We start from the raw sequence: 19,377 nt of genomic DNA, 5'->3' as shown, positions 1-19,377 counted from the left end.
TATTTGGCAAGCTATGCTACTTTGATTCCCCCACCCCCTGGTACTTTTTTTGGGGGGACAGCTATTTAAACCTGAAACATTTTACATCATTCAGCTTAACCTTTGAGGTGGTTATGTTTGGAGTTATAGTGTTTATTTCCTTAAAATGAGTTTGTAATTGGATTGAACTTGTGCCTTTGATGAATAGGTAAACACTTATGTGACCTCACACATTGGTTACTAAATGTGTGTTCAAGCTACAGTAGTGTGCAATGAGGTCTCCAGGTTTCCAACACTTACTCATGGGTTCTATTTCCTTGAGGTTACTGGGGACTGAATTGTGTCTTGTAATATTTGCATTTAGTTAAGGTGAGTCACCCCCCCCCCCAAAAAAGTTCCACCATTAAAAGCCTCAAATTTCTGCAGTTTATAAAAATGACACCTGTTGAGGTAATAATTTGAAACATCACATCAATGATCTAGTTAGAGGTCTACAATTGTGCAGAATTCAAACCAATCACAGGTACAGCAACTTAAAAAGTGCTGAGAGTTGACACTTTTATCCTTCTCCAATTTGCAGGATGGCATATCCTATAGTTTTTATTTCATTTCTATACCTCACAATAGCCAAAGCGCTCTGGATGGTTCAGAAAAATTTAAACCATAAGATACTTCATAAAATATAGATGCTTAAAACCACAATATAAAAGTATAACCAGAATAAAACCAAGCAGCAATGCAGAGATTGGTTAGTGAGCAGGTTTAGACCATGATATGTAGCCACGATGGTGAGAAATGAATCCCATGGCATGCTAAGCAATAATGTTTAGCTCAAAATGCTTATCCACCATAGCTTAGCATGTCGTATGAACAGGGTCTATAGCGTATGGCATTAACTGCTGGAAACGTGCCTGATACAAGGCAGCTTCCTTTGGCAGCTGGAGAAGCTAAGAGAAGGCACATTCATTGATCTGCTTCTGGCTGGTGGAGCAGCTTGCAAAATGATAGGCCTCATCTTTCTCTGCCTGGGTCCCCTCTGCCCTCCCCACCTGCTCTTGCTGTGTTGCTTGCATATTCATAATCCTCACTAGGCAAGAAGTGTCTTCCCTACATTTACTCGACAAGGATAAGTCTAGTTGGCGTTCTGCTCCACTTCGTCATTTGACCAGCACAAACATTGCTCAAAGGCATCACTTTTCCTCTCTTCCCACCCTCCTCTTCTGCCGCCCTCCAAAGCCACACTGGACTGTTTACTGAACATTGGGTTTGCTTGAACTGTCAAGACAGGTAGAGCAATTCCAACTAGGGCAGAGCGGTTCTGGCTGATCCTGAGGAGGGGTTGGGCTGCCATACCTTGGCCACATTTAGGACAACTCCTGAACAAAAGTCTCTTCATAAGGCACAAATATTGTCGCTCAGCCCAATGATCCTTCGAGCTACTGTGTTCACTCAAGAATACCTAAATAAATATGAAGTGTGAATGAACTTAATGTGATTGCACTGCCAATCCACTCACATTTTTCATGCAACTTTGCTCTTTGGTCCCACTGATGCTGGGTGTGATCTCAATAGAATGGAGTTTATTAATAGATCGTATATCATTCTTTGAGGAAACATGCATTACTCCAGATTATTTAAAACCAAGTATAAATACCATTCCATTAACTGGAACAATTGCTAACACAGAATATGTTTAACCTCTCTAGGGTTCTGACATAAGGCTTTTGATCAGATCACATTATACTGGTCTTTTACCAACTGTATCTGTCACCAATTCACTTTTCAAATCATAGAATAGCAGAGTTGGAAGGGGCCTGCAAGGCCATTGAGTCCAACCCCCTGCTCAATGCAGGAATCCACCCTAAAGCATCCCTGACAGATGGTTGTCCAGCTGCCTCTTGAATGCCTCTAGTGTGGGAGAGCCCACAACCTCCCTAGGTAGCTGATTCCATTGTCGTACTGCTCTAACAGAAAGTTTTTCCTGATGTCCAGCTGGAATCTGGCTTCCTTTAACTTGAGCTCATTATTCCGTGTCCTGCACTCTGGGAGGATCTGGGAGTTCTGGTCTTTGCTTCAGGCTTTAAAACAGCTCAAGAATGCATATCAGTCTCTCTGGCCGAGCTCACGGAACTGGTGTCGGAGTTGGTGTTGGAGTTGCCCAGGTTTTTGGTCCTGGGCGACTTCAACATCCCATTCAGGACCGGTTTGTCAGGTGTAGCTTGGGAGTTCATGGCATCCATGACAAATATGGGCCTATCCCAATTGGTCTCTGGACCCACACATTCAGCAGGTCACACCCTTGATGCTGTTTTCAGTTCTGAACAGACAGATCTGTCAGCGGAGGTGATAAATGCCTCTGCATTGTCATGGACAGACCATTTTCTGATCAGGGTTAGTATCATGGCTACCTTCGGCCCCTGCAGGGGTGGCAGACCTATTAAGATAGGCTCCTCCTCCCCGCCCCCCCGCGGGCTGGTTGGCGGCCCCGGGAAGCGCACGTAGCTCGCCTGGCCGGTTTCCCTTCAGCACCGCCGGCGCCTGAAGCCCTCACGGAAGTGGCTGCTGCTGTTGCTGCCGCCCCTCGGCCTCTGGCCCGCCGCGGCCCTGGAGACGCAGAAGGGGGACGTCACTCCTCGCACGGCCTGGAAAGGGCGCTGCGGGGCCTGGCTGCCGTCGGGCGGCCTCTGCCCGAACAAGGGGAGCCGGGCTCCGCGGGAACCTTTTCCGGCCGCCCTCGCCCTGGCCCTCTCCATGGCGCCCAGCACACCGCGCGAGTGGGCGGAAGGGAGCCGGAAGTGGGGCCCCTTGAGCGCCTCTCGTGTAGGTCCCCGACTTCCGCCCGCAGCAGGGCGTGTCGCGGGAAGCAGCCCCGCCTCCCCGCCCCGGCATGCCCCGCGTGGCGCCGGCCCGCCTCCCGCCATCCTCCGCCTGGCCTGAGCGAGTGACGGGCGGGCAAGATGGCGGCCGAGGCGGATTCCTGGGGTAGGTCCGGCCGGGCGCGCCGCGCCCCTGCCTCCCTCCCCCCCTGTCTCCCTCCCTCCCCGCCCCGGCTGCTGATCCTCTTTCTCTGTCTCCGCAGATGTGGACACCTTCGAGGCGGCGGATCCTGTGGCCGGGCGCCTCCTGCCCACGCCTGCCGTGGTGGCCGCGGACCGCTGGGCTGGCGAGGACGAGGAGGACGACGTCAAGGTGGGCAACCAGGGCCACGCCCGCCCCTCGCCCCTGACAGGGCTGCCCCGCGAGCGCGTCGCCGCCGCCGCGCCCCGCTCCGAGGCGGGCGGAGGGAGGGAGGGAGGGAAGGCGGCCCAGGCCTCGTCCCTCACGCCGAGGAGTCTGCCGGCGGCGCCGAGCCGGGCGAGGCTGCCCCCTGCCCGGGCTCCCGCCGGAGCGCCGCCTGCGCCTGCCTCGGGTGTCGGGCCGCGTGGGCCGGGGCGCGCGTCACCGCCTCCGTGACGCGGCCAGGCCGCTCCTGCCTTGCGGGCGGCCCTCTCCCCGGCGCGCAACAGCTGCTCCGCTCGCTCGCTGGCTGGCTTCTCCCCTGGCGTGGCCTTGGGCCTCGTCCTCCTCTGCCAGGCGCCCCCTCCCCGCTGGAGCCGGGGCGGCAGAGCGAGCCGGAGAGGAGCGCCAGCTGGCCTCCGGGGCCAGGGTGCGTTTGCCCCAGCGCGCTCCCCGAGGAAGCCCCTTGGCCAGGGAGGGCGCCTGGGGCAGAACCGGGGGCCAAGGGGCTTCTGCCCCCTTTCCCTTCGGGCATCCCCGGCCGGGTGCGGCCTCTGTGAGGCATCCAGGCCCCCCAACAGCCGCAGACCTGTTGCGCTCAGCCCCCGTTACTTCTCCCGGCATTGAGCAGGGGGTTGGACTCGATGGCCTTACAGGCCCCTTCCAACTCTATGATTCTATGATGTTCTCCGTCCTTCCTTCCTTCCTTCTGCTGTTTCTTGGATAAGGATGTGGCTGCCTCTCTTGGGCACAACCGCAGGAGGAATTCTGCAGCTGACTGAGTAGTATCCAGTTACTAGATGTTTTGGAAACAGCGCAAGACCATGATTAGGGGAAAAACAACTGCCCCCAAACCCCAGGTAGCCTAGGCAAAAGTCACGTGAAGTAGTGAAGCCGACTTGGAGAAATTTCGGGCATAAAAATGGATTTGGAATGGAAATACATTTTTAAGTTCAGGGTAACTTTAGAGATACGCCTTCAAGGTTTGGTATCCTTCAGCAAAGAGAAGATATGAAAGGTCTTTCCCCACTCAAAAGTAAAATTGTCCATTTCTGTCATTGTCAGAGTAGACTTTTCCAAAAGTATATTTGATGAAAGGTGTGTGCAAGTTTAAGATTTAGCCCTTTCTGCTCTGGTTGCTGTTACTCCTGGCCTTATATTTGGTGCTTGTCAGGTTGCTTTGAGATGAGATGATTTCTTTCTTTCCATAATTGTCATATTCTTAGAGTTTTGAGTAGCTGCCAGCTACTAAACTATGCCTGTTTTTGTGTGTGAGTACAATTGTGTCAAGAAAGCAAATGGACTTGGGGTTGGGCTTTAGTTTGTGCCTGTGCTCAGCCGTGCCCTTATCAGTCCTGGGCATTGCAGTTTGTCAACCAAGATAGAAGCTGTAGCTGCTGCTGAGACACTAGAGAAAAAGAGAGCATCAGGCGGACTGAGCCATCCATACCTAGGGTAGGGTTAGGGGGTTCCACAGTGTTCTAGAACAGCCCTCTCCAATGCTTGTGCTGGCTGGGGATTATGGGAGATGCAATCCAACTCATCTGGTAGGCACCAAGTTGGAGATGGTTGAACAAGGATGGCCCACTTGTGTTGGACTCCAGCTCCCACCTGGCATGGCCAGCCATCAGGGATGATGGGAGTTGTAGCCCAGGATCTGGAGGCCACAGGTTGCCCATTCTGTTCAAAAACTGTTCTACTGATGTGAGAAATGAGGGGCTGCCTGGTTTGTGTTATTTGTTTCTTTATTTAATTACATTGCTATACTGCCCAGTGGCCGAAGCACCCTATAAAGAAGCACTGTGGGTAAAAAACAGCAATGTTCAGTTTCTTTGGCTTATATCCTAATTTTTTTTTGACATTTGGAGTATCCTTTGTAAGTTATGTGCTTTGTAAAACATATGCAAGTTCCTACCAAGCGAGAGAGTTTTATAAGGATACAGAGAGAAGCACCTTCTGTTAATGAATGGTGTTTGATTATTAGAAGAGCTTTCTCATAACTGGAAATGGACTGCTGCTGGGCAGGCTCCATGATGCTTCCTTTAAACACCAGGTTTATAAATAACCGCTTCTTTGGTTGTCTGCAGCAAATAAGAACGTCTAGGGTGGGAAATCTACAAAGGCTGGCTCTTATTTTCTTTTCGGCAACACCTGGATAATCGTGGTGGATGAGGGCGGCAACCTCGTAGTGCTATGGGGGATGGTAGGAAAGAGGTGGCTGAACCAAGGCAATTGCGTTAGGAATTCCACCAGCAGGTGCATCCCCAGCACCTTTCACGGGTGAGCAAGGTGCTGTTGTTCCTCACCTCTTGGTGGTTTTACTTACGCTAGTAATTAAAGTGTGCTGTTTGGAGTTAGCAATTAAGTCTCTTAGTTGCAATTTTTCAAGGCAAGGAAGACTTGTGTTTTATAGAGTCTGTGCCTGAACTGGCTTCTGTGTGTTAAAGAGATGTTGTCTTGCAGCAGCTGTAGTTGTTAAGGAAGCAGCATCTTTAGAAACAGCTGGCTTCTGCTTGAATAGCTGAGTAGCCCATGGCTTTAACATTCATGTTGATGGCTTTCCTGGGCCATTGTCCCAACAGGGTGTGAATTCTTTAGCTGTTACAAGGTGGGAGTGTTTCTCATATTTTATTTCACACTCTCTTGTTGTCCTTGGAAGACATTCCATTGAGTTGATCCTGAGCACAGCATAAAGAGAACTAAGCCATTGACTGAATTTGGCCTTTGTTCAGAATCCCTCTCTCAGGACCAATAACTCTTGGGGTAAAAGTACCAAGGCTTATCATGAGCTGCAGGCCACAACTCTGCCAACTTCAAAGTGCCTCAGTGGTCTGACGCAGGTGTGATGTACCTGGCTGATTCAGTGGTAAGTGTGGTCTTACAACAATTCACTTAAGTTCTAAAGACTGAGTGTGAGGTCAGGCCATTGCTCTCCCATTGAACTGCCTGCATCATGCTCTCATGCGGATAACTGGTGCTGCTTGCTTTCCCCCCTCTTTTTGCTAGGATAACTGGGATGATGAGGAGGAGGAAGAGGAGGAAAAGGAGACAGAGGTAAAGCCAGGTGAGAAGTATGGGAGACCCTCCCCCTTTTGAAGAGCAGGAGAATGCTGCTTGGGGCTTGGGTACCCTGATGTGCGTTTCCCTGGGGCGGTGCCTTAGACCTCTTGGGCTTGGATGCCTGTGTATTACTTACTAGTGGCTCATATTCTGAAGTCCACAGCATTTAAAAATTAAAAATAATATTATGCACTGTTCACAGAAACCAAAGTTTCAGAAAAGAAGAAAATAGCAGAAAAGATAAAAGAGAGGGAAAAACTGCAGAAGAAAAAGCAAGAGGAGATTAAAAAAAGGGTAAGGCTTTTCTGAGTGGAGATAGGTGAGCTGCTTCTGCATCATGCACCTGAGGAAACCAGGCACCTTATGCCTTGATCTAGTCAAATGGGAGTTCTTCAGTTGTTGGTGAATTGAATTGTTTGCCACCTGCATAGCTGCCCCAATTCACCCTCTTCTGCTTATGTATAGACTCTTGGTTGAGGCACCCTCCAGCTTCTCAAGTGAGCATCACCCCTCCAGGGGAGGCCCTTGATTTTGCTTCTGGAGTTCATATCGTACGTGACTCACTATATACAGTGAAATAAAGCAGGAGTTGCATCTGAGTCTTATTTATAGAGCTTCTGCATGTCTCATTGGAGGAAAGTCTTTTGGAAGACATGGTTGATGTTAAAACCATTGGAGTAAAGAATGAAAAATATCTAATTTTCTGCCCATCCGCATGCACTTGAAACTTCTGATAGCCATGCTGGCTTCCCTCTTAGGTTAGCAATGAGCTCCAGTTTAAGAGTTGCTGCATGTCACTGAACCTTGTTTTATTTCCTCATTTAAGTTAGAGGAATCTGAAGAATCTAACGAACTTACACCAGAAGAACAGTTAGCAGACAAATTACGGCTGCAGAAATTGCAAGAAGAGGCAGACCTTGAGTTGGCAAAAGAAACCTTTGGTAAGTGTGAAGGGACTAGAATCTAAGCATGGTGACATGACTAAGTGTAAGCATATAGGTGCAGAATGCCACATCTTGCAGGATCAAGATGCATTTCAAAGTAGAAGCTTAAAAAAGATGGTTGGCCACATCACTTCAAGCATCGCATCACTTCAGTGGGCCACATAAATGTAAGCAAGCGTACTCTGTAGCCAACTAGCTGCTGTTACTGTTTGCCCTTCCTTCTACAGGTGTAAATAACACATTTGGAATAGATGCCATGAATCCATCCTCAAAAGATGACTTTACGGAATTTGGGAAATTGTTAAAAGAGAAAATAACACAGTACGAGAAATCTCTATATTACGCTGGTTTTTTGGAAACGTTAGTTCGAGATGTATGTATTTCATGTAAGTACATCATAATGGAACACCATTGTTGGGCAGGATAAAACAGTAGTCCAGTGATGGAAGCTGGGCTGACCGACTGGGTTGGACAAGCAGTCAGGTCTAAGTAAAGCCCTCCTGTGTAATACCCCCTGCAGCACTCCATTTTAAGAATGCCATAAACTGCAGGCTTTTGGACTTTTCCATTTTAGCCAGCTCTTTCTCTTCTTATTCATCTTTACTTAATTGTTTATAGAGATAATTTCCAATACATTTTCCAATATTCAAAGATCTCTAAATACATACCTGCCTAATCTTCCTAGTTCAAAAGTAGATTTTCCCTTTCAGTATTGCATAATTGTCTCGGTTACTCCATGCTCAAAGAGCCCCCATAACTTGTGCTGTAAGGAAAACATCCATACACTATAGGGGTATAGACTAGGACAGCACACACATCTTTTAACAATGATTTACCTGCAGTCATATTAGCTTTCCTGTGAATTTTAAACTGAAATGAAGCACCAGTAGGACACACCCAGACTATATGAGTAACACAAATTACGTCTTCAGCAACTGGGGCCCTGTAACCAGCTCTTACTATACATTATCTGAGGTGTCCAATAGATTTGAAACAAAGGCTTCTGTTGTACTAGCCTCATCTTTAGATAAAAAAAATGATAGTTTACTATTTTCAAACCCCACTATTGATTTGAAAATAGGATTTATTATAAAGACCTCAAAGGTAATTGATACCAATATTATCCGTACCTTTAAGTTTCTAATAAAGATAAGTTACGGTTCAGGTGTACCCAATGAAAAAACAAAATCCAGTAACAGGTGCAGTTTCAGAAGCTGCAAACTCATCAGACCAGAAGTTAGCTGAGATGATTAAATATTTAAGAGTGCTGTCCTTTGGCCATCCAACATAGAGCAGAAGGCACGCCTCCCTCAGGCTCTGCGGTTCATACAGACGGGCTTTTTGCCCATCTAGCTGATGTATCACGGAGTGGGAGGGAAAGAGGCTGGAGGATTCCTTGTAAGCTGACCTCCCCAACCCCCTACCTTCTCATGGGAACACCCCCCTCACCTTCCTCTGCGGTTGCCTTTGAGACCTCGTAGAGGCAGCCGGCATGGTTCTCTCTCTACTGGCTGAGGGGGAGGTGGCGGGGAGCTCAGACTCCTGGGTCTGAGCGATGACTCCAGCCTCGGATCCAGGAATCTAAAATATACTATGGCCCCACAGATGCTGCCTAGAGACCATAGAATTCGGAGGTAATGCATACTCAGCCATCAGTACCTCAAAGGCTTTAAAAGCAGTATCAGAAGAAATAAGTTGATCCAAAGTAGTAATTCTACAGGAGGCCAAATTTACCACAAAAGGATCTACAAGTTATTTTTAAACTAGGGTCCTTCCACCACATAATCTTTATTGGAGTATAAGGACTACCACCTAAAGCCTACACCCCAATACTCTCCATATTATCTTGCGGTGTTAAGCACTCATAATGCCACAGATATGGAAAAATTAAGAGCCCAAAAAACTGCCAGTGGAGTCAAGTAACAACTTCAAATTGTGTCCAAAGACAAACAGTATTGGGGCTCTTTATTCAAGCTCCAAATAGGAGCTAAAACGATAAGTTTGAAAATATGGAAAATTAAACGCAGGTCATTGTTAAGGTGACCATATGGAAAGGAGGACAGGGTTCCTATATCTTTAACAGTTGACTAGAAAAGGACATTTCAGCAGGGGTCATTTTTATGCATGTAGCACCTGGTGAAATTCCCTCTTCATCAAAACAGTTAAAGCTGCAGGAGCTATGCTAGATTGACCAGATACAAAAGAGGGCAGGGCTCCTGCACTGTTGTGATAAAGAGGGAATTTCAGTACGACTGTTAAAGATACAGGAGCCCTGTCCTCCTTTCCATATGGCCACCCTAGTCATTGTAATTTATGCAATGAAATTCTAGGCGGGTGTCCTTGCCAAAGAAAATTGCTGAATAATTTATAAACTTGCTTGAAGTAAATGGAAGGTATAAGAATAGCAAGATCTCCTATAACATAAATCAACCTCAAAATTAAATTAATCACACTATTTGTACCAAAATATGGTTAAAAATTTAAATTTGGAAAGCTTCCTAGGAAGTACTCAAGATAAACAAAAACATCTGGACCATTTAAAAAACCTTAGGTCAGTGATGCTATCGAATCTGCTAGAACAACTGCATAACATGCCAAACTGTTGTGTTAAAGAAATACGGAATACAAATTTATGGCTTATCAATAAAATCTAGCATTGTCTATATATGAAAACATAAAAACATCTACCATATATAAAAGCATATGCTATAATACGTTGGATATTTTCAGAGTTTCTAAAAGCACAAGCATCTCTAATACTAGTTTAAGAAGGGGATAAGGGGCACCCTTGATGATTACTTTGATACAAGTTAATTAAAGGAGGCGACATTCTATTAGTAAACACATGTGAGCAAGGAGCTACATACAACATACTACTAGCTGATTCTTGCTTATTTATAGATAGAGCTAATACAAAGTCTATAATATTAAAGACTATTAATGTAGCTGTCAGTATCTTAGCATCCATGTTTATAAAAGAAATAGGTCTGTAGCTGGACCATAAAACCAGAATTTTACTCAACTTACAGAACAGCTGTGTAAGCCTCCTTAAAAAAAGTTGAACACTTATTTGGGGAAAAAAAACCCACTAGAAACCTCAAATAAAACAGGACCTAACACTCCGTATTTTTTTATATCTATCAACAGGAAATTCATTAGGACCAGGAGCTTTCCCTGAATTTAATAGTATCATAGAATTATAGATAGAGTTGCAAGGGACTAACTCCTTGCTCAGTGCAGGAATCCAGTTTAAAGTATCCTGACAGCTAGCTGTCCGGTCCCTGCTTAGATGCCTCCAACGACGGAGAGCCCATCCTCTCCCTCGGCAGATGCATGCATTGTCTAACTCTTCTGACCGTTAGGGAGATTTTCCTAATGTTCAACTGAAACCTGCCTTCTTGTAACTTAAGACTGTTATTTTGTGCCCTACAGTCTTGGATGACAGAGAACAGGTTGCCGTCCTCTTCTGTGTCACGACTATTTACGTACTTGTGCTATCATATTGCTCCCGCGAGATGTAAAATTTCCAGAAATTTTGAGCCCGCAGACCTTGTTTTGTCCAGGGGGGTTCCAGAAAGGAACGGAAATGTTAGAAAAATGGAAAGATAAGCAATATTTATTTTTTAGCTCACTTTATAGAACTAAAGTCTCTTGTTTGCTTTAAGACAGCCTTCCCCAACCTGGTGCCCTCTATGTAATTTGGACTTCAGCTCCCATCAGCCTCAGGCAGCACGGCCAATGATCAAGACTGCTGAGAATGTAGTCCAGCACTTCCAGAGGCACCCAGGTTGGGGAGGACTGCTTTAGGAACATCAAGCAGCCTTTTGCTCTTAAAGTGAATTTATGTAAAATTTAGTTTGCTCATATAGTTATCATTATATTTTAAATCTTGTAAAAGTAAACTCAATTTTTAAATTTGTAATTATGGTCTGAATAATTTAGAATGACATTAAATGACTGCTATATTAGAACGTAAGAAGAGCCCTGATGCTGGATCAGACCGAGGGTCCATCTAGTCCAGCACTCTGTTCGCACAGGGGCCAACCAGCCATCAGTCAGGGACCAACAGGCAGGACATGGTGCAACAGCACCCTCCCACCCATGTTCCCCAGCAACTGGTGCACACAGGCTTATTGCTTCGAATACTGGAGATAGCACACAACCATCAGGGCTAGTAGCCATGGATAGCCTTTGCCTCCAGGAATTTACCCAACCCCCTTTTAAAGCAATCCAGGTTGGTGGCCATCACTACATCTTGTGGTAGAGAGTTCCATAATTTAACTATGCATTGTGTGAAGAAGTACTTTTATTTGTCCTGGATCTCCCACCAGTTTCATGGGATGACCCCGGGTTCTAGTATTTTTAGAGAAGGAGAAAAATGTCTACCTGTCCACATTCTTCATACCATGCATAATGTTGTACACCTCTATCATGTCTCCCCTTAGCCTCCTTTTTTTCCAAGCTAAACAATCCCCGTTGATGTAACTTTCCCTCCTAGGGGAGATGCTCCAGCCCTTTAATAATTTTAGTTGCCCTTTTCTGCACTTTTTCCAGCTCTGTAATATCCTTTTTTAGGTGTGGTGACCAGAACTGTACACAGTATTCTAAGTCTGGTCGCACCATAAGGGCAGTAGGATACTGGCCGTTTTATTCTCAATTCCTTTTTTTATAATGCCTAACATGGAGTTTGCCTTCTTTACAGCGGCCGCACACTGGGTGGACATTTACCTTTATTATGTCTCCCCTTAGCCTCTTTTTTCCCAAGCTAAACAATCCCAGCTGTTGTAACCTTCCCTCATTGGAGAAATGCTCCAGCTCCTGGATCTTTTTAGTTGCCCCTATTTGCACTTTTCCCAGGTCTACAATATGTGTTTTTAAGTATGGGGACCAGAGCTGAACACAGTATTCCAAGTGTGGTCGCACCATAGGTTTCATAGAGCATGTCTACACCAGCCATTTATCCCAGGATCATCCCAGAGCAATCAAATGACAAACAGGGACCCAGGGAGCAGGCAGGGAAGATCCCTCCGTTTTCCTGGGATAATCCTTAGGTGTAGAAAGGGCCATAGAATCATAGAATAGTAGAGCTGGAAGGGGCCAATAAGGTCATCGAGTCCAACCCCCTGCTCAATGCAGGAATCCACCTTAAAACATTCCTGACAGATGGCTCTCAAAGGCCTCTAGTGCAGGAGAGCCCTCGACCTCCCTAGGTAATTGTTTCCATTGTTGTACTGCTCTTACAGTCAGGAAGTTTTTCCTGATGTCTGGCTAGAATCTGGCTTCCTGTACTTGAGTCCATGATTCCGTGTCCTGCAACTCTAGGATGATGGAGAAGAGATCCTGCCCCCCCCCCCATGTGACAACCTTTCAAGTATTTGAAGAGTGCTATCATGTCTTCCCTCAGTCTTCTTTTCTCCAGGCTAAACATGCCCAGTTCTTTCAGTCTCTCTTCATAGGGCTTTGTTTCCAGACCCCTGACCATCCTTGTTGCCCTCCTCTGAACATGCTCCAGCCTGTCTGCATCCTCTTTGAAGTGTGGTGCCCAGAACTGGACATAATACTGAAGTTGCGGCCTAACTAATGCCGAATAGAGGGGAACCAGTACTTCTCATGATTTGGAAGTTATGCTTCTATTAATGCAGCCCAAAATAGCATTTGCTTTTTTTGCAGCCACATCACACTGTTGGCTCATATTCAGCTTGTTATCTACATCAGTTCCAAAATCTTTCTCATTTGTAGTATTGCTGAGCCAAGTATCCCCCATCTTGTAATTGTACATTTGGTTTCTATTTCCTAGATGTAGAACTTGGCGTTTATCCTTATTAAATTTCATTCTGTTGTTTTCAGCCCAGCACTCCAGCCTATCATGATCACTTTGAAGTTTGTTTCTGTCTTCCAGGGTATTAGCTATCCCACTCAATTTGGTATCTTCTGCAAATTTGATAAGCATTCTCTGCACCTCCTCATCCAAATCATTAATAAAAATGTTGTAGAGCACTGGGCCCAGGACTGAGCCCTGCGGTACGCCACTTGTTACCTTCCCGCAGTTTGAGAAGGTACTGTTGATTAGTACTCTTTGAGTCCAATTCTGTAGCCGACTGTGGATCCACCTAATAGTTGTTCCATCTGTCCCACTTTTAACTAATTTGTTCATTAGATTATCATGGCACACTTTGTGAACAGCTTTGCTGAAGTCAAGGTATATTATGTCCACAGCATTCCCACAGTCCACAAGGGAGGTTACCCGATCAAAAAATGAGATCAGATTAGTCTGACAGGATTTGTTCTTAACAAATCCATGCTGGCTTCTAGTAATCACTGCATTGATTTCAAGGTGTTTACAGATTGACTTCTTTATAATCTGCTCCAGAATTTTCCCAGGGATGGATGTCAGACTGACTGGTCTGTAGTTCCCAGGTTCCTCCTTTTTGCCCTTTTTGAAGATAGGGATGTTAACCCTCCTCCAGTCGTCCGGCACCTCACCTGTCTTCCATGATTTCGCAAAGATTATAGACAGTGGTTCTGAGAGTTCGTCTGCTAGCTCCTTCATTACTCTATGATGCAGTTCATCGGGCCCTTGAGATTTGAACTCATTCAAAGAAATTAAGTGCTCCTTGACTATTTGTTGAACAGTCTCAAACTACAATCCTGCCCCTTCAGCTTGTAGTTCACTTTTTCCAGTGGGGTCATAGACCCGCTTTTGGGAGAAGACTGAGCTAAAGTAGGGATTGAGCACTTTGGCCTTTTCTTTGTCATCTGTTATCAATTTGCCATCCTCATTAAGCAGTTGAACCACCATTTCTTTCCTCTGTTGTTTACTATTCACATATCTGAAGAAAGCCCTTTTATTGCTTTTAGCATTCCTCCCTAGTTCTCAGCTCGTTCTCAGCTTTAGCCTTCCTGATGCCATTTTGGCACTTCTGTGCTACCTGTCTTTACTCTTCTTTTGTAGCCTGGCCTTCCTTCCACTTCCTATATGTATCCTTTTTTGTTTTCAGGTCATCTCTAAGCTTTTTGTGGAGCCACATTGGTTTCTTCTGTTGTCTTCTATTTTGTTTCCTTGTTGGAATTGTTTGTAATTGTGCCTTTAAAATGTCCTTTTAAAAAAATTCCCACCCATCTTGGCCTCCTTTTCTCATTAGGGCCATTTGCCATGGGACCTTACTTGTCATAGTTCTGAGTTTATTAAAATCAGCTTTCCTAAAATCCAGAGTACGTGTATGGCTACACTCAGCTTTTGCTTCCTGTAAAATCAAGAACTCAATTATGACATGGTCACTTTCCCCCAGAGTTTCTGTCTCTTTATCCACTAAGACATCCCTATTGATCAGTATCAAGTCAAGGATAGCCAATCCTCTAGTACCTTCTTCCACTTTCTGTAGGAGAAAGTTATCAGCCACACATGTCAGGAATTTCTTGGAAGGGCTGCTTTTGGCAGTATTTGTCTCCCAACATAATCGGGATAATTGAAGTCCCCCATTAATACTACATCACACTTCCTTAAAACACCTTATAAAAGGTGTTTCCTTCCTTATAAAACATAAAGGCAGTATGATATTGGCAGTTTTATTCTCAATTCCTTTTCTAATTAGGCCTAACATGGAGTTTATCTTTTTTGCAGAAGCTGCACACTAGGTTGACACTTTTGTTGAGCTGTCTTCCACAACCCCAAGATTTATTTCTTGGCTGGTCCCCGCCAGCTCACATCCCATCAGGTTATACGTGAAATTTGGGGAGGGGGGGATGTTGTCACAAAGTGCATTACATTGAATCGCATTTGCCCTTTGGATGCACACACTCCCAGCTTTTGTGTAGCCATGTTGGTTTCTTTTGTTGGCTTCCATTTTCCCCCCTCATAGGCATTGTCCCTAAATCTAATCTAAAGTGCTTCCGAGGTAGACTCTGATTCCCCAGCACCCTCTTGTGCACACAGAAAACCTGTATTTATTCAAACTGGTTTCCAATAATTCATTCATTTGAGCATTTCAAGAGCTGCTGGGGAAGTGATTATTGGAAAGCCTGTAAATGACAACCTATGCTTTTATTCCCAATTTAGTGGAAGTTGATGACTTGAAAAAGATCACAAATTCCTTGACAGTGCTATGCAGCGAGAAGCAAAAACAAGAGAAGGTAGGTCTTGGGCATGTCTTCTCTTTCAATCCATTTGGGTGGGTGGTGGTCTTCTGGATTATTCTGGGCTTCTGTTGCTGTTGCCACAGTGACCTTGGTTACATTCTGTCCACCAAGGACATTCTGGTGACCCCGGTAGGTCTAATGTAAAGGAGAGCGTTGGTGGTGATAGGAATTTGGTGCCGGCTTCCTTGCTCTGTTTTGTTACTGTGTACCTTAGGCAACACCTCCGCTAATCCAGCCTGGGTTTCCAGCGGCAGTGTGACACTCCTTGAAAATGAGGACCTGGTTTCCTCAGAGCAGCGCTTCAGGACCTCTGACTTCAGCCTGAGGGCTGAATTCCATTCGGGAGTAGTCCTTGAGGGCTGCAGTCCTGTGGTGGGCGGGGTCAAAATCCCTGGCTATTTCTGCTTTGAGCTTTTACTGCCGGTAACGAAGCCTTTCAGAATAGAAGGAAACTGCAGAAAAGCTGGGGAACAGCCCCACACTCGTGGCAATTGTGGGAAATGGGGCTGGGGCCAGAGGAGGGCTGGATTTGGTCCCTGGGCTGAGGACATTTCACAATATAAAAGCAACAGGCTAGTTTCTTATTCATAGAATCATAGAATAGCAGAGTTGGAAGGGGCCTACAAGGCCATCGAGTCCAACCCCCTGCTCAATGCAGGAATCCACCCTAAAGCATCCCTGACAGATGCTTGTCCAGCTGCCTCTTGAAGGCCAAGAGTGTGGGAGAGCCCACAACCTCCCTAGGTAACTGATTCCATTGTCGTACTGCTCTAACAGTCGAAGTTTTTCCTGATGCCCAGCCGGAACCTGGCTTCCTTTAACTTGAGCCCGTTATTCCATGTCTTGCACTCTGGGAGGATCGAGAAGAGATCCTGGCCCTCCTCTGTGGGACAACCTTTGAAGTGTTTGAAGAGTGCTCTCCTGTCTCCCCTCTGATTAATTTCTCTTAAGAGTGTAGTATCCATCAACTTTCATAGTTGCTCTTTGTATCTCTTTGGAAAGAATTTTGGGCGGTGGCTGTTCAACTCGGTTTACAAGCCAACATATGTCCACTTTTCACTGCCTTAACCAAGGTGTGGGGAGTGGGGGCTGGGTTCCTGGCTCCCTTCCTGAACCCAGGCTGCTTCTGTCTTTCCTCCAGCAAAATAAAGCCAAAAAGAAGAAAAAAGGGGTGGTGCCTGGTGGAGGTTTAAAAGCGACCATGAAAGACGACTTGGCAGATTATGGCGGCTATGATGGTGGCTACGTGCAAGATTTCGAAGACTTCATGTGACATTTCTCCTCCCTTCTGTTGTCTTTCTGTTGCCCATAATCCCTTGAATGTGTAGCACAACTTCTTTCCTTTAAATTCTGCCAAATGCTACAATCAAAAAGTGCAGCATCTTTGTGCTGTTGGTTACCTTGTCGACATTCAGCTGCTGAAGCGCCCATCTTGATGCCAAGGAAATAAAACGATGAGGCTCAATTCTTTATTCAATAATAGGAAATAATGGAACTTTGATAATTGTGACTTCATAGCAGCAGAAGCAGCACTCAATTGGAAATTAATTTCAACAAGGCCAAAATTGTATTATTACCAACACAGTTCAGTAATAACAGCCTTAACTGTACCTTTTCCACAGACTCTACCCAAACAACAAAAGCAGTTTGCAGCAAGGGCATGGTGTGCATTTAGTATTAAAATGGCTTTATCTATTAAATTAGAGCTCGAGGTTTTTCAATAGGTTGGCAAATGGCCTGAGGGGAGGGTTCTGCACTTGGAATGCATCTGTGAAATTCCCCTGACTTCAGACCTTGAACGTGGTAAAGAAATCACTTCTTTGGGTCAGAATGTGGGGGGTGGTTCTGTTGCATTGGAAGACACTTGTAAGTCAAGTCTGAGCCGTTTAGTTTACACTTTTCTGACTCTTGGGGGGAATTCTTTGTCACCAGGTTTTGGTGGCTGTAGCCCAGCTCTCACGAGACTTTGCTGTTTTTTGTTTTGTTTCATTTACAGGAATCCTGCTTAGCAAACTGCAACAGTTAACGACAGTTGGGCAAATTGTTATGTTAACAATTATGACATCTGCAAATGTTTTATAAAAGCAACTAATTTAATAAAATCACTATTGTGAGGACTGAGATCTTTGGTCTGTCTGTGCTTCTACCACGGACCAAAACTGGCTGGAAAGCAGGTAGGGCTTCCTTGGCCTTTCTCTCTCTGTCTCCCATCTTGGTTTTCCAAGCATCCTCTTCCAGACTCGCCTTCCAATCTTGCAGGGCTTCAAACATTCTGCTGTGAGGTAGGGACTTGAAATTATTTCCAAGTCTTAAATGTTCTCTTTCACTCTAACTTCTGCTTTTACTCTTCACATACCCAGAGGAACTTAGTTATGCTTCAGCATAGCTTTTAGATTCAGTTTCTGCCTTCTGTATGGAAACCGAGGCTCTTGTCCCTCCTGGGTCACGCAGTTAAGGTTTATTTTTTTAAAAAGCCAACAAAACAAAATTCTGATTAGAGTTTGACCCTTGCAGCTGATGTGGGGAAGATTCTTTTATGCGGCAGGAAGAGATTGAAAACCTCCTCAATAATAGGGATCAGGAATTGAGTCATCCAACAAGATTCGCATCCAGCCACAAGGGCTGCTGTTGTGACAAGGGAGCAAGAGCCCATCCTGGGGTCTAAAATGGGAGACAGAGTCTAGCGAGGTTGAGCTCCCAAATGGCTAGTAGGCATTACATGCTTGCTTCTTTCAGAGGGATCTAGATCACACATCACACATTAATTAACCCACTACTTATTGGGACAATGTGCTGTGCCTGAGCCGCTTCTGGTTTGCCTAAACAACTTACAAACACCCAGTTTGTAAGGTCCAAAAAAGAACTGTCCTTTGATTCTTATTCAGTATTGGGAAGAGGCAAGTGGCTAAACTACTTAGGCCAATCTTAAAGTATTCATTCCAAATTATAGCATTCAGAATGCTCACCAGAAGGGAATGCATGGCCCCAGTTGTTCACCCCAGATCAAAATCCTAGGGCAGAAGAGATATGTATACTAGTCAGCCTCACTGCCATGTGTAGTGACCCCTTTCCAGAGTACTAAGCCCCATAAAGCTACCTCTTGAATGCCTCTAGTGTGGGAGAACCCACAACCTCCCTAGGTAACTGATTGCATTGTCATACTGCTCTAACAGTCAGGAAGTTTTTCCTGATATCCAGCTGGAATCTGGCTTCCTTTAACTTGAGCCCGTTATTCCGTGTCCTGCACTCTGTGTGACAACCTTTGAAGTATTTGAAGAGTGCTATCATGTCTCCCCTCAATCTTCTCTTCTCCAGGCTAAACAGGCCCAGTTCTTTCAGTCTCTCTTCCTAGGGCTTTGTTCCCAGACCCCTGATCAACCTGGTTGCCCTCCTCTGAACACGCTCGAGTTTGTCTGCATCCTTCTTGAATTGTGGAGCCCAGAACTGGACGCAATACTCTAGATGAGGCCTAACCAGGGCCCAATAGAGAGGAACCAGTACCTCATGTGATTTGGGAAGTTTCTTAAGGGAAACTTCAGTTTTCCCCTAAGAATTCTTCACCCATGGGAAAGCAATTAGCAGCAGAGGCAATTAGAGCATTGGCTGTTTGAACAGTGCTTAATTTAGGATCTTCCTGAGAAAGAGGCTCCTGTAGGAGGTGGTTCAGTTCAGTTTATTCATCTCTAGGTCCCTCCATGGACCTTTTCCATAAGGCAAGTAGGTACTTTCCTTGACCCGGTTAACTATTCTCACTAAAAAATGATGGGTGTATAGCAAATAATAGACACTTCATATACTTTTCTGCAGGCCTCACAAGCTGATGTTTTTGTCTGAGATTAGTGCATGAACTAGATGTAGGTGGAATACATGCCAGGTTTACATATGAGCACTCCGAGGCAATAACACTCACCAGCAATACAAGGCAGGCATTGACTAGGAACTTTCCAAATCTAGGCTCATCCAATTTTCATGGAAATGTAGCAGTTGCTCATGAACAATGGGAGAAATGAGGGTAACAGGAGAGGGGAGATTATGCTGGCTG

General features: G+C 45.5%; 1 protein-coding gene across 1 annotated transcript; it reads left to right on the top strand.

The window, feature by feature from the left end:
• Positions 1-2,907: 2,907 nt before the first annotated feature.
• EIF3J (eukaryotic translation initiation factor 3 subunit J) lies at positions 2,908-17,456 on the top strand. The gene is made up of 8 exons (XM_063142257.1): positions 2,908-2,961; positions 3,059-3,168; positions 6,202-6,259; positions 6,458-6,549; positions 7,082-7,196; positions 7,427-7,585; positions 15,256-15,329; positions 16,477-17,456. Exons 1-8 carry the CDS (start codon positions 2,937-2,939, stop codon positions 16,606-16,608), a joined length of 765 nt encoding a protein of 254 aa, XP_062998327.1. The 5' UTR covers positions 2,908-2,936; the 3' UTR covers positions 16,609-17,456.
• Positions 17,457-19,377: the final 1,921 nt, after the last annotated feature.

This window comes from Elgaria multicarinata, chromosome 16 (assembly GCF_023053635.1).
Source record: "Elgaria multicarinata webbii isolate HBS135686 ecotype San Diego chromosome 16, rElgMul1.1.pri, whole genome shotgun sequence".
Lineage (NCBI taxonomy): Eukaryota > Metazoa > Chordata > Lepidosauria > Squamata > Anguidae > Elgaria > Elgaria multicarinata.
The sequence above is the reverse complement of the archived record's forward strand: the minus strand, read 5'-3'. Positions and strand labels throughout refer to the sequence as shown.

What these genes read in the sequence shown, in the direction of transcription:
- EIF3J (XM_063142257.1), top strand. Translation starts at nt 2,937, where the DNA reads ATGGCGGCCGAGGCGGATTCCTGGG. An exon ending in AAGAGGAGATTAAAAAAAGG is followed by an intron (nt 6,550 to 7,081) that starts GTAAGGCTTTTC and finishes TCCTCATTTAAG; the next exon opens with TTAGAGGAATCTGAAGAATC. An exon ending in AGAAGCAAAAACAAGAGAAG is followed by an intron (nt 15,330 to 16,476) that starts GTAGGTCTTGGG and finishes TCTTTCCTCCAG; the next exon opens with CAAAATAAAGCCAAAAAGAA.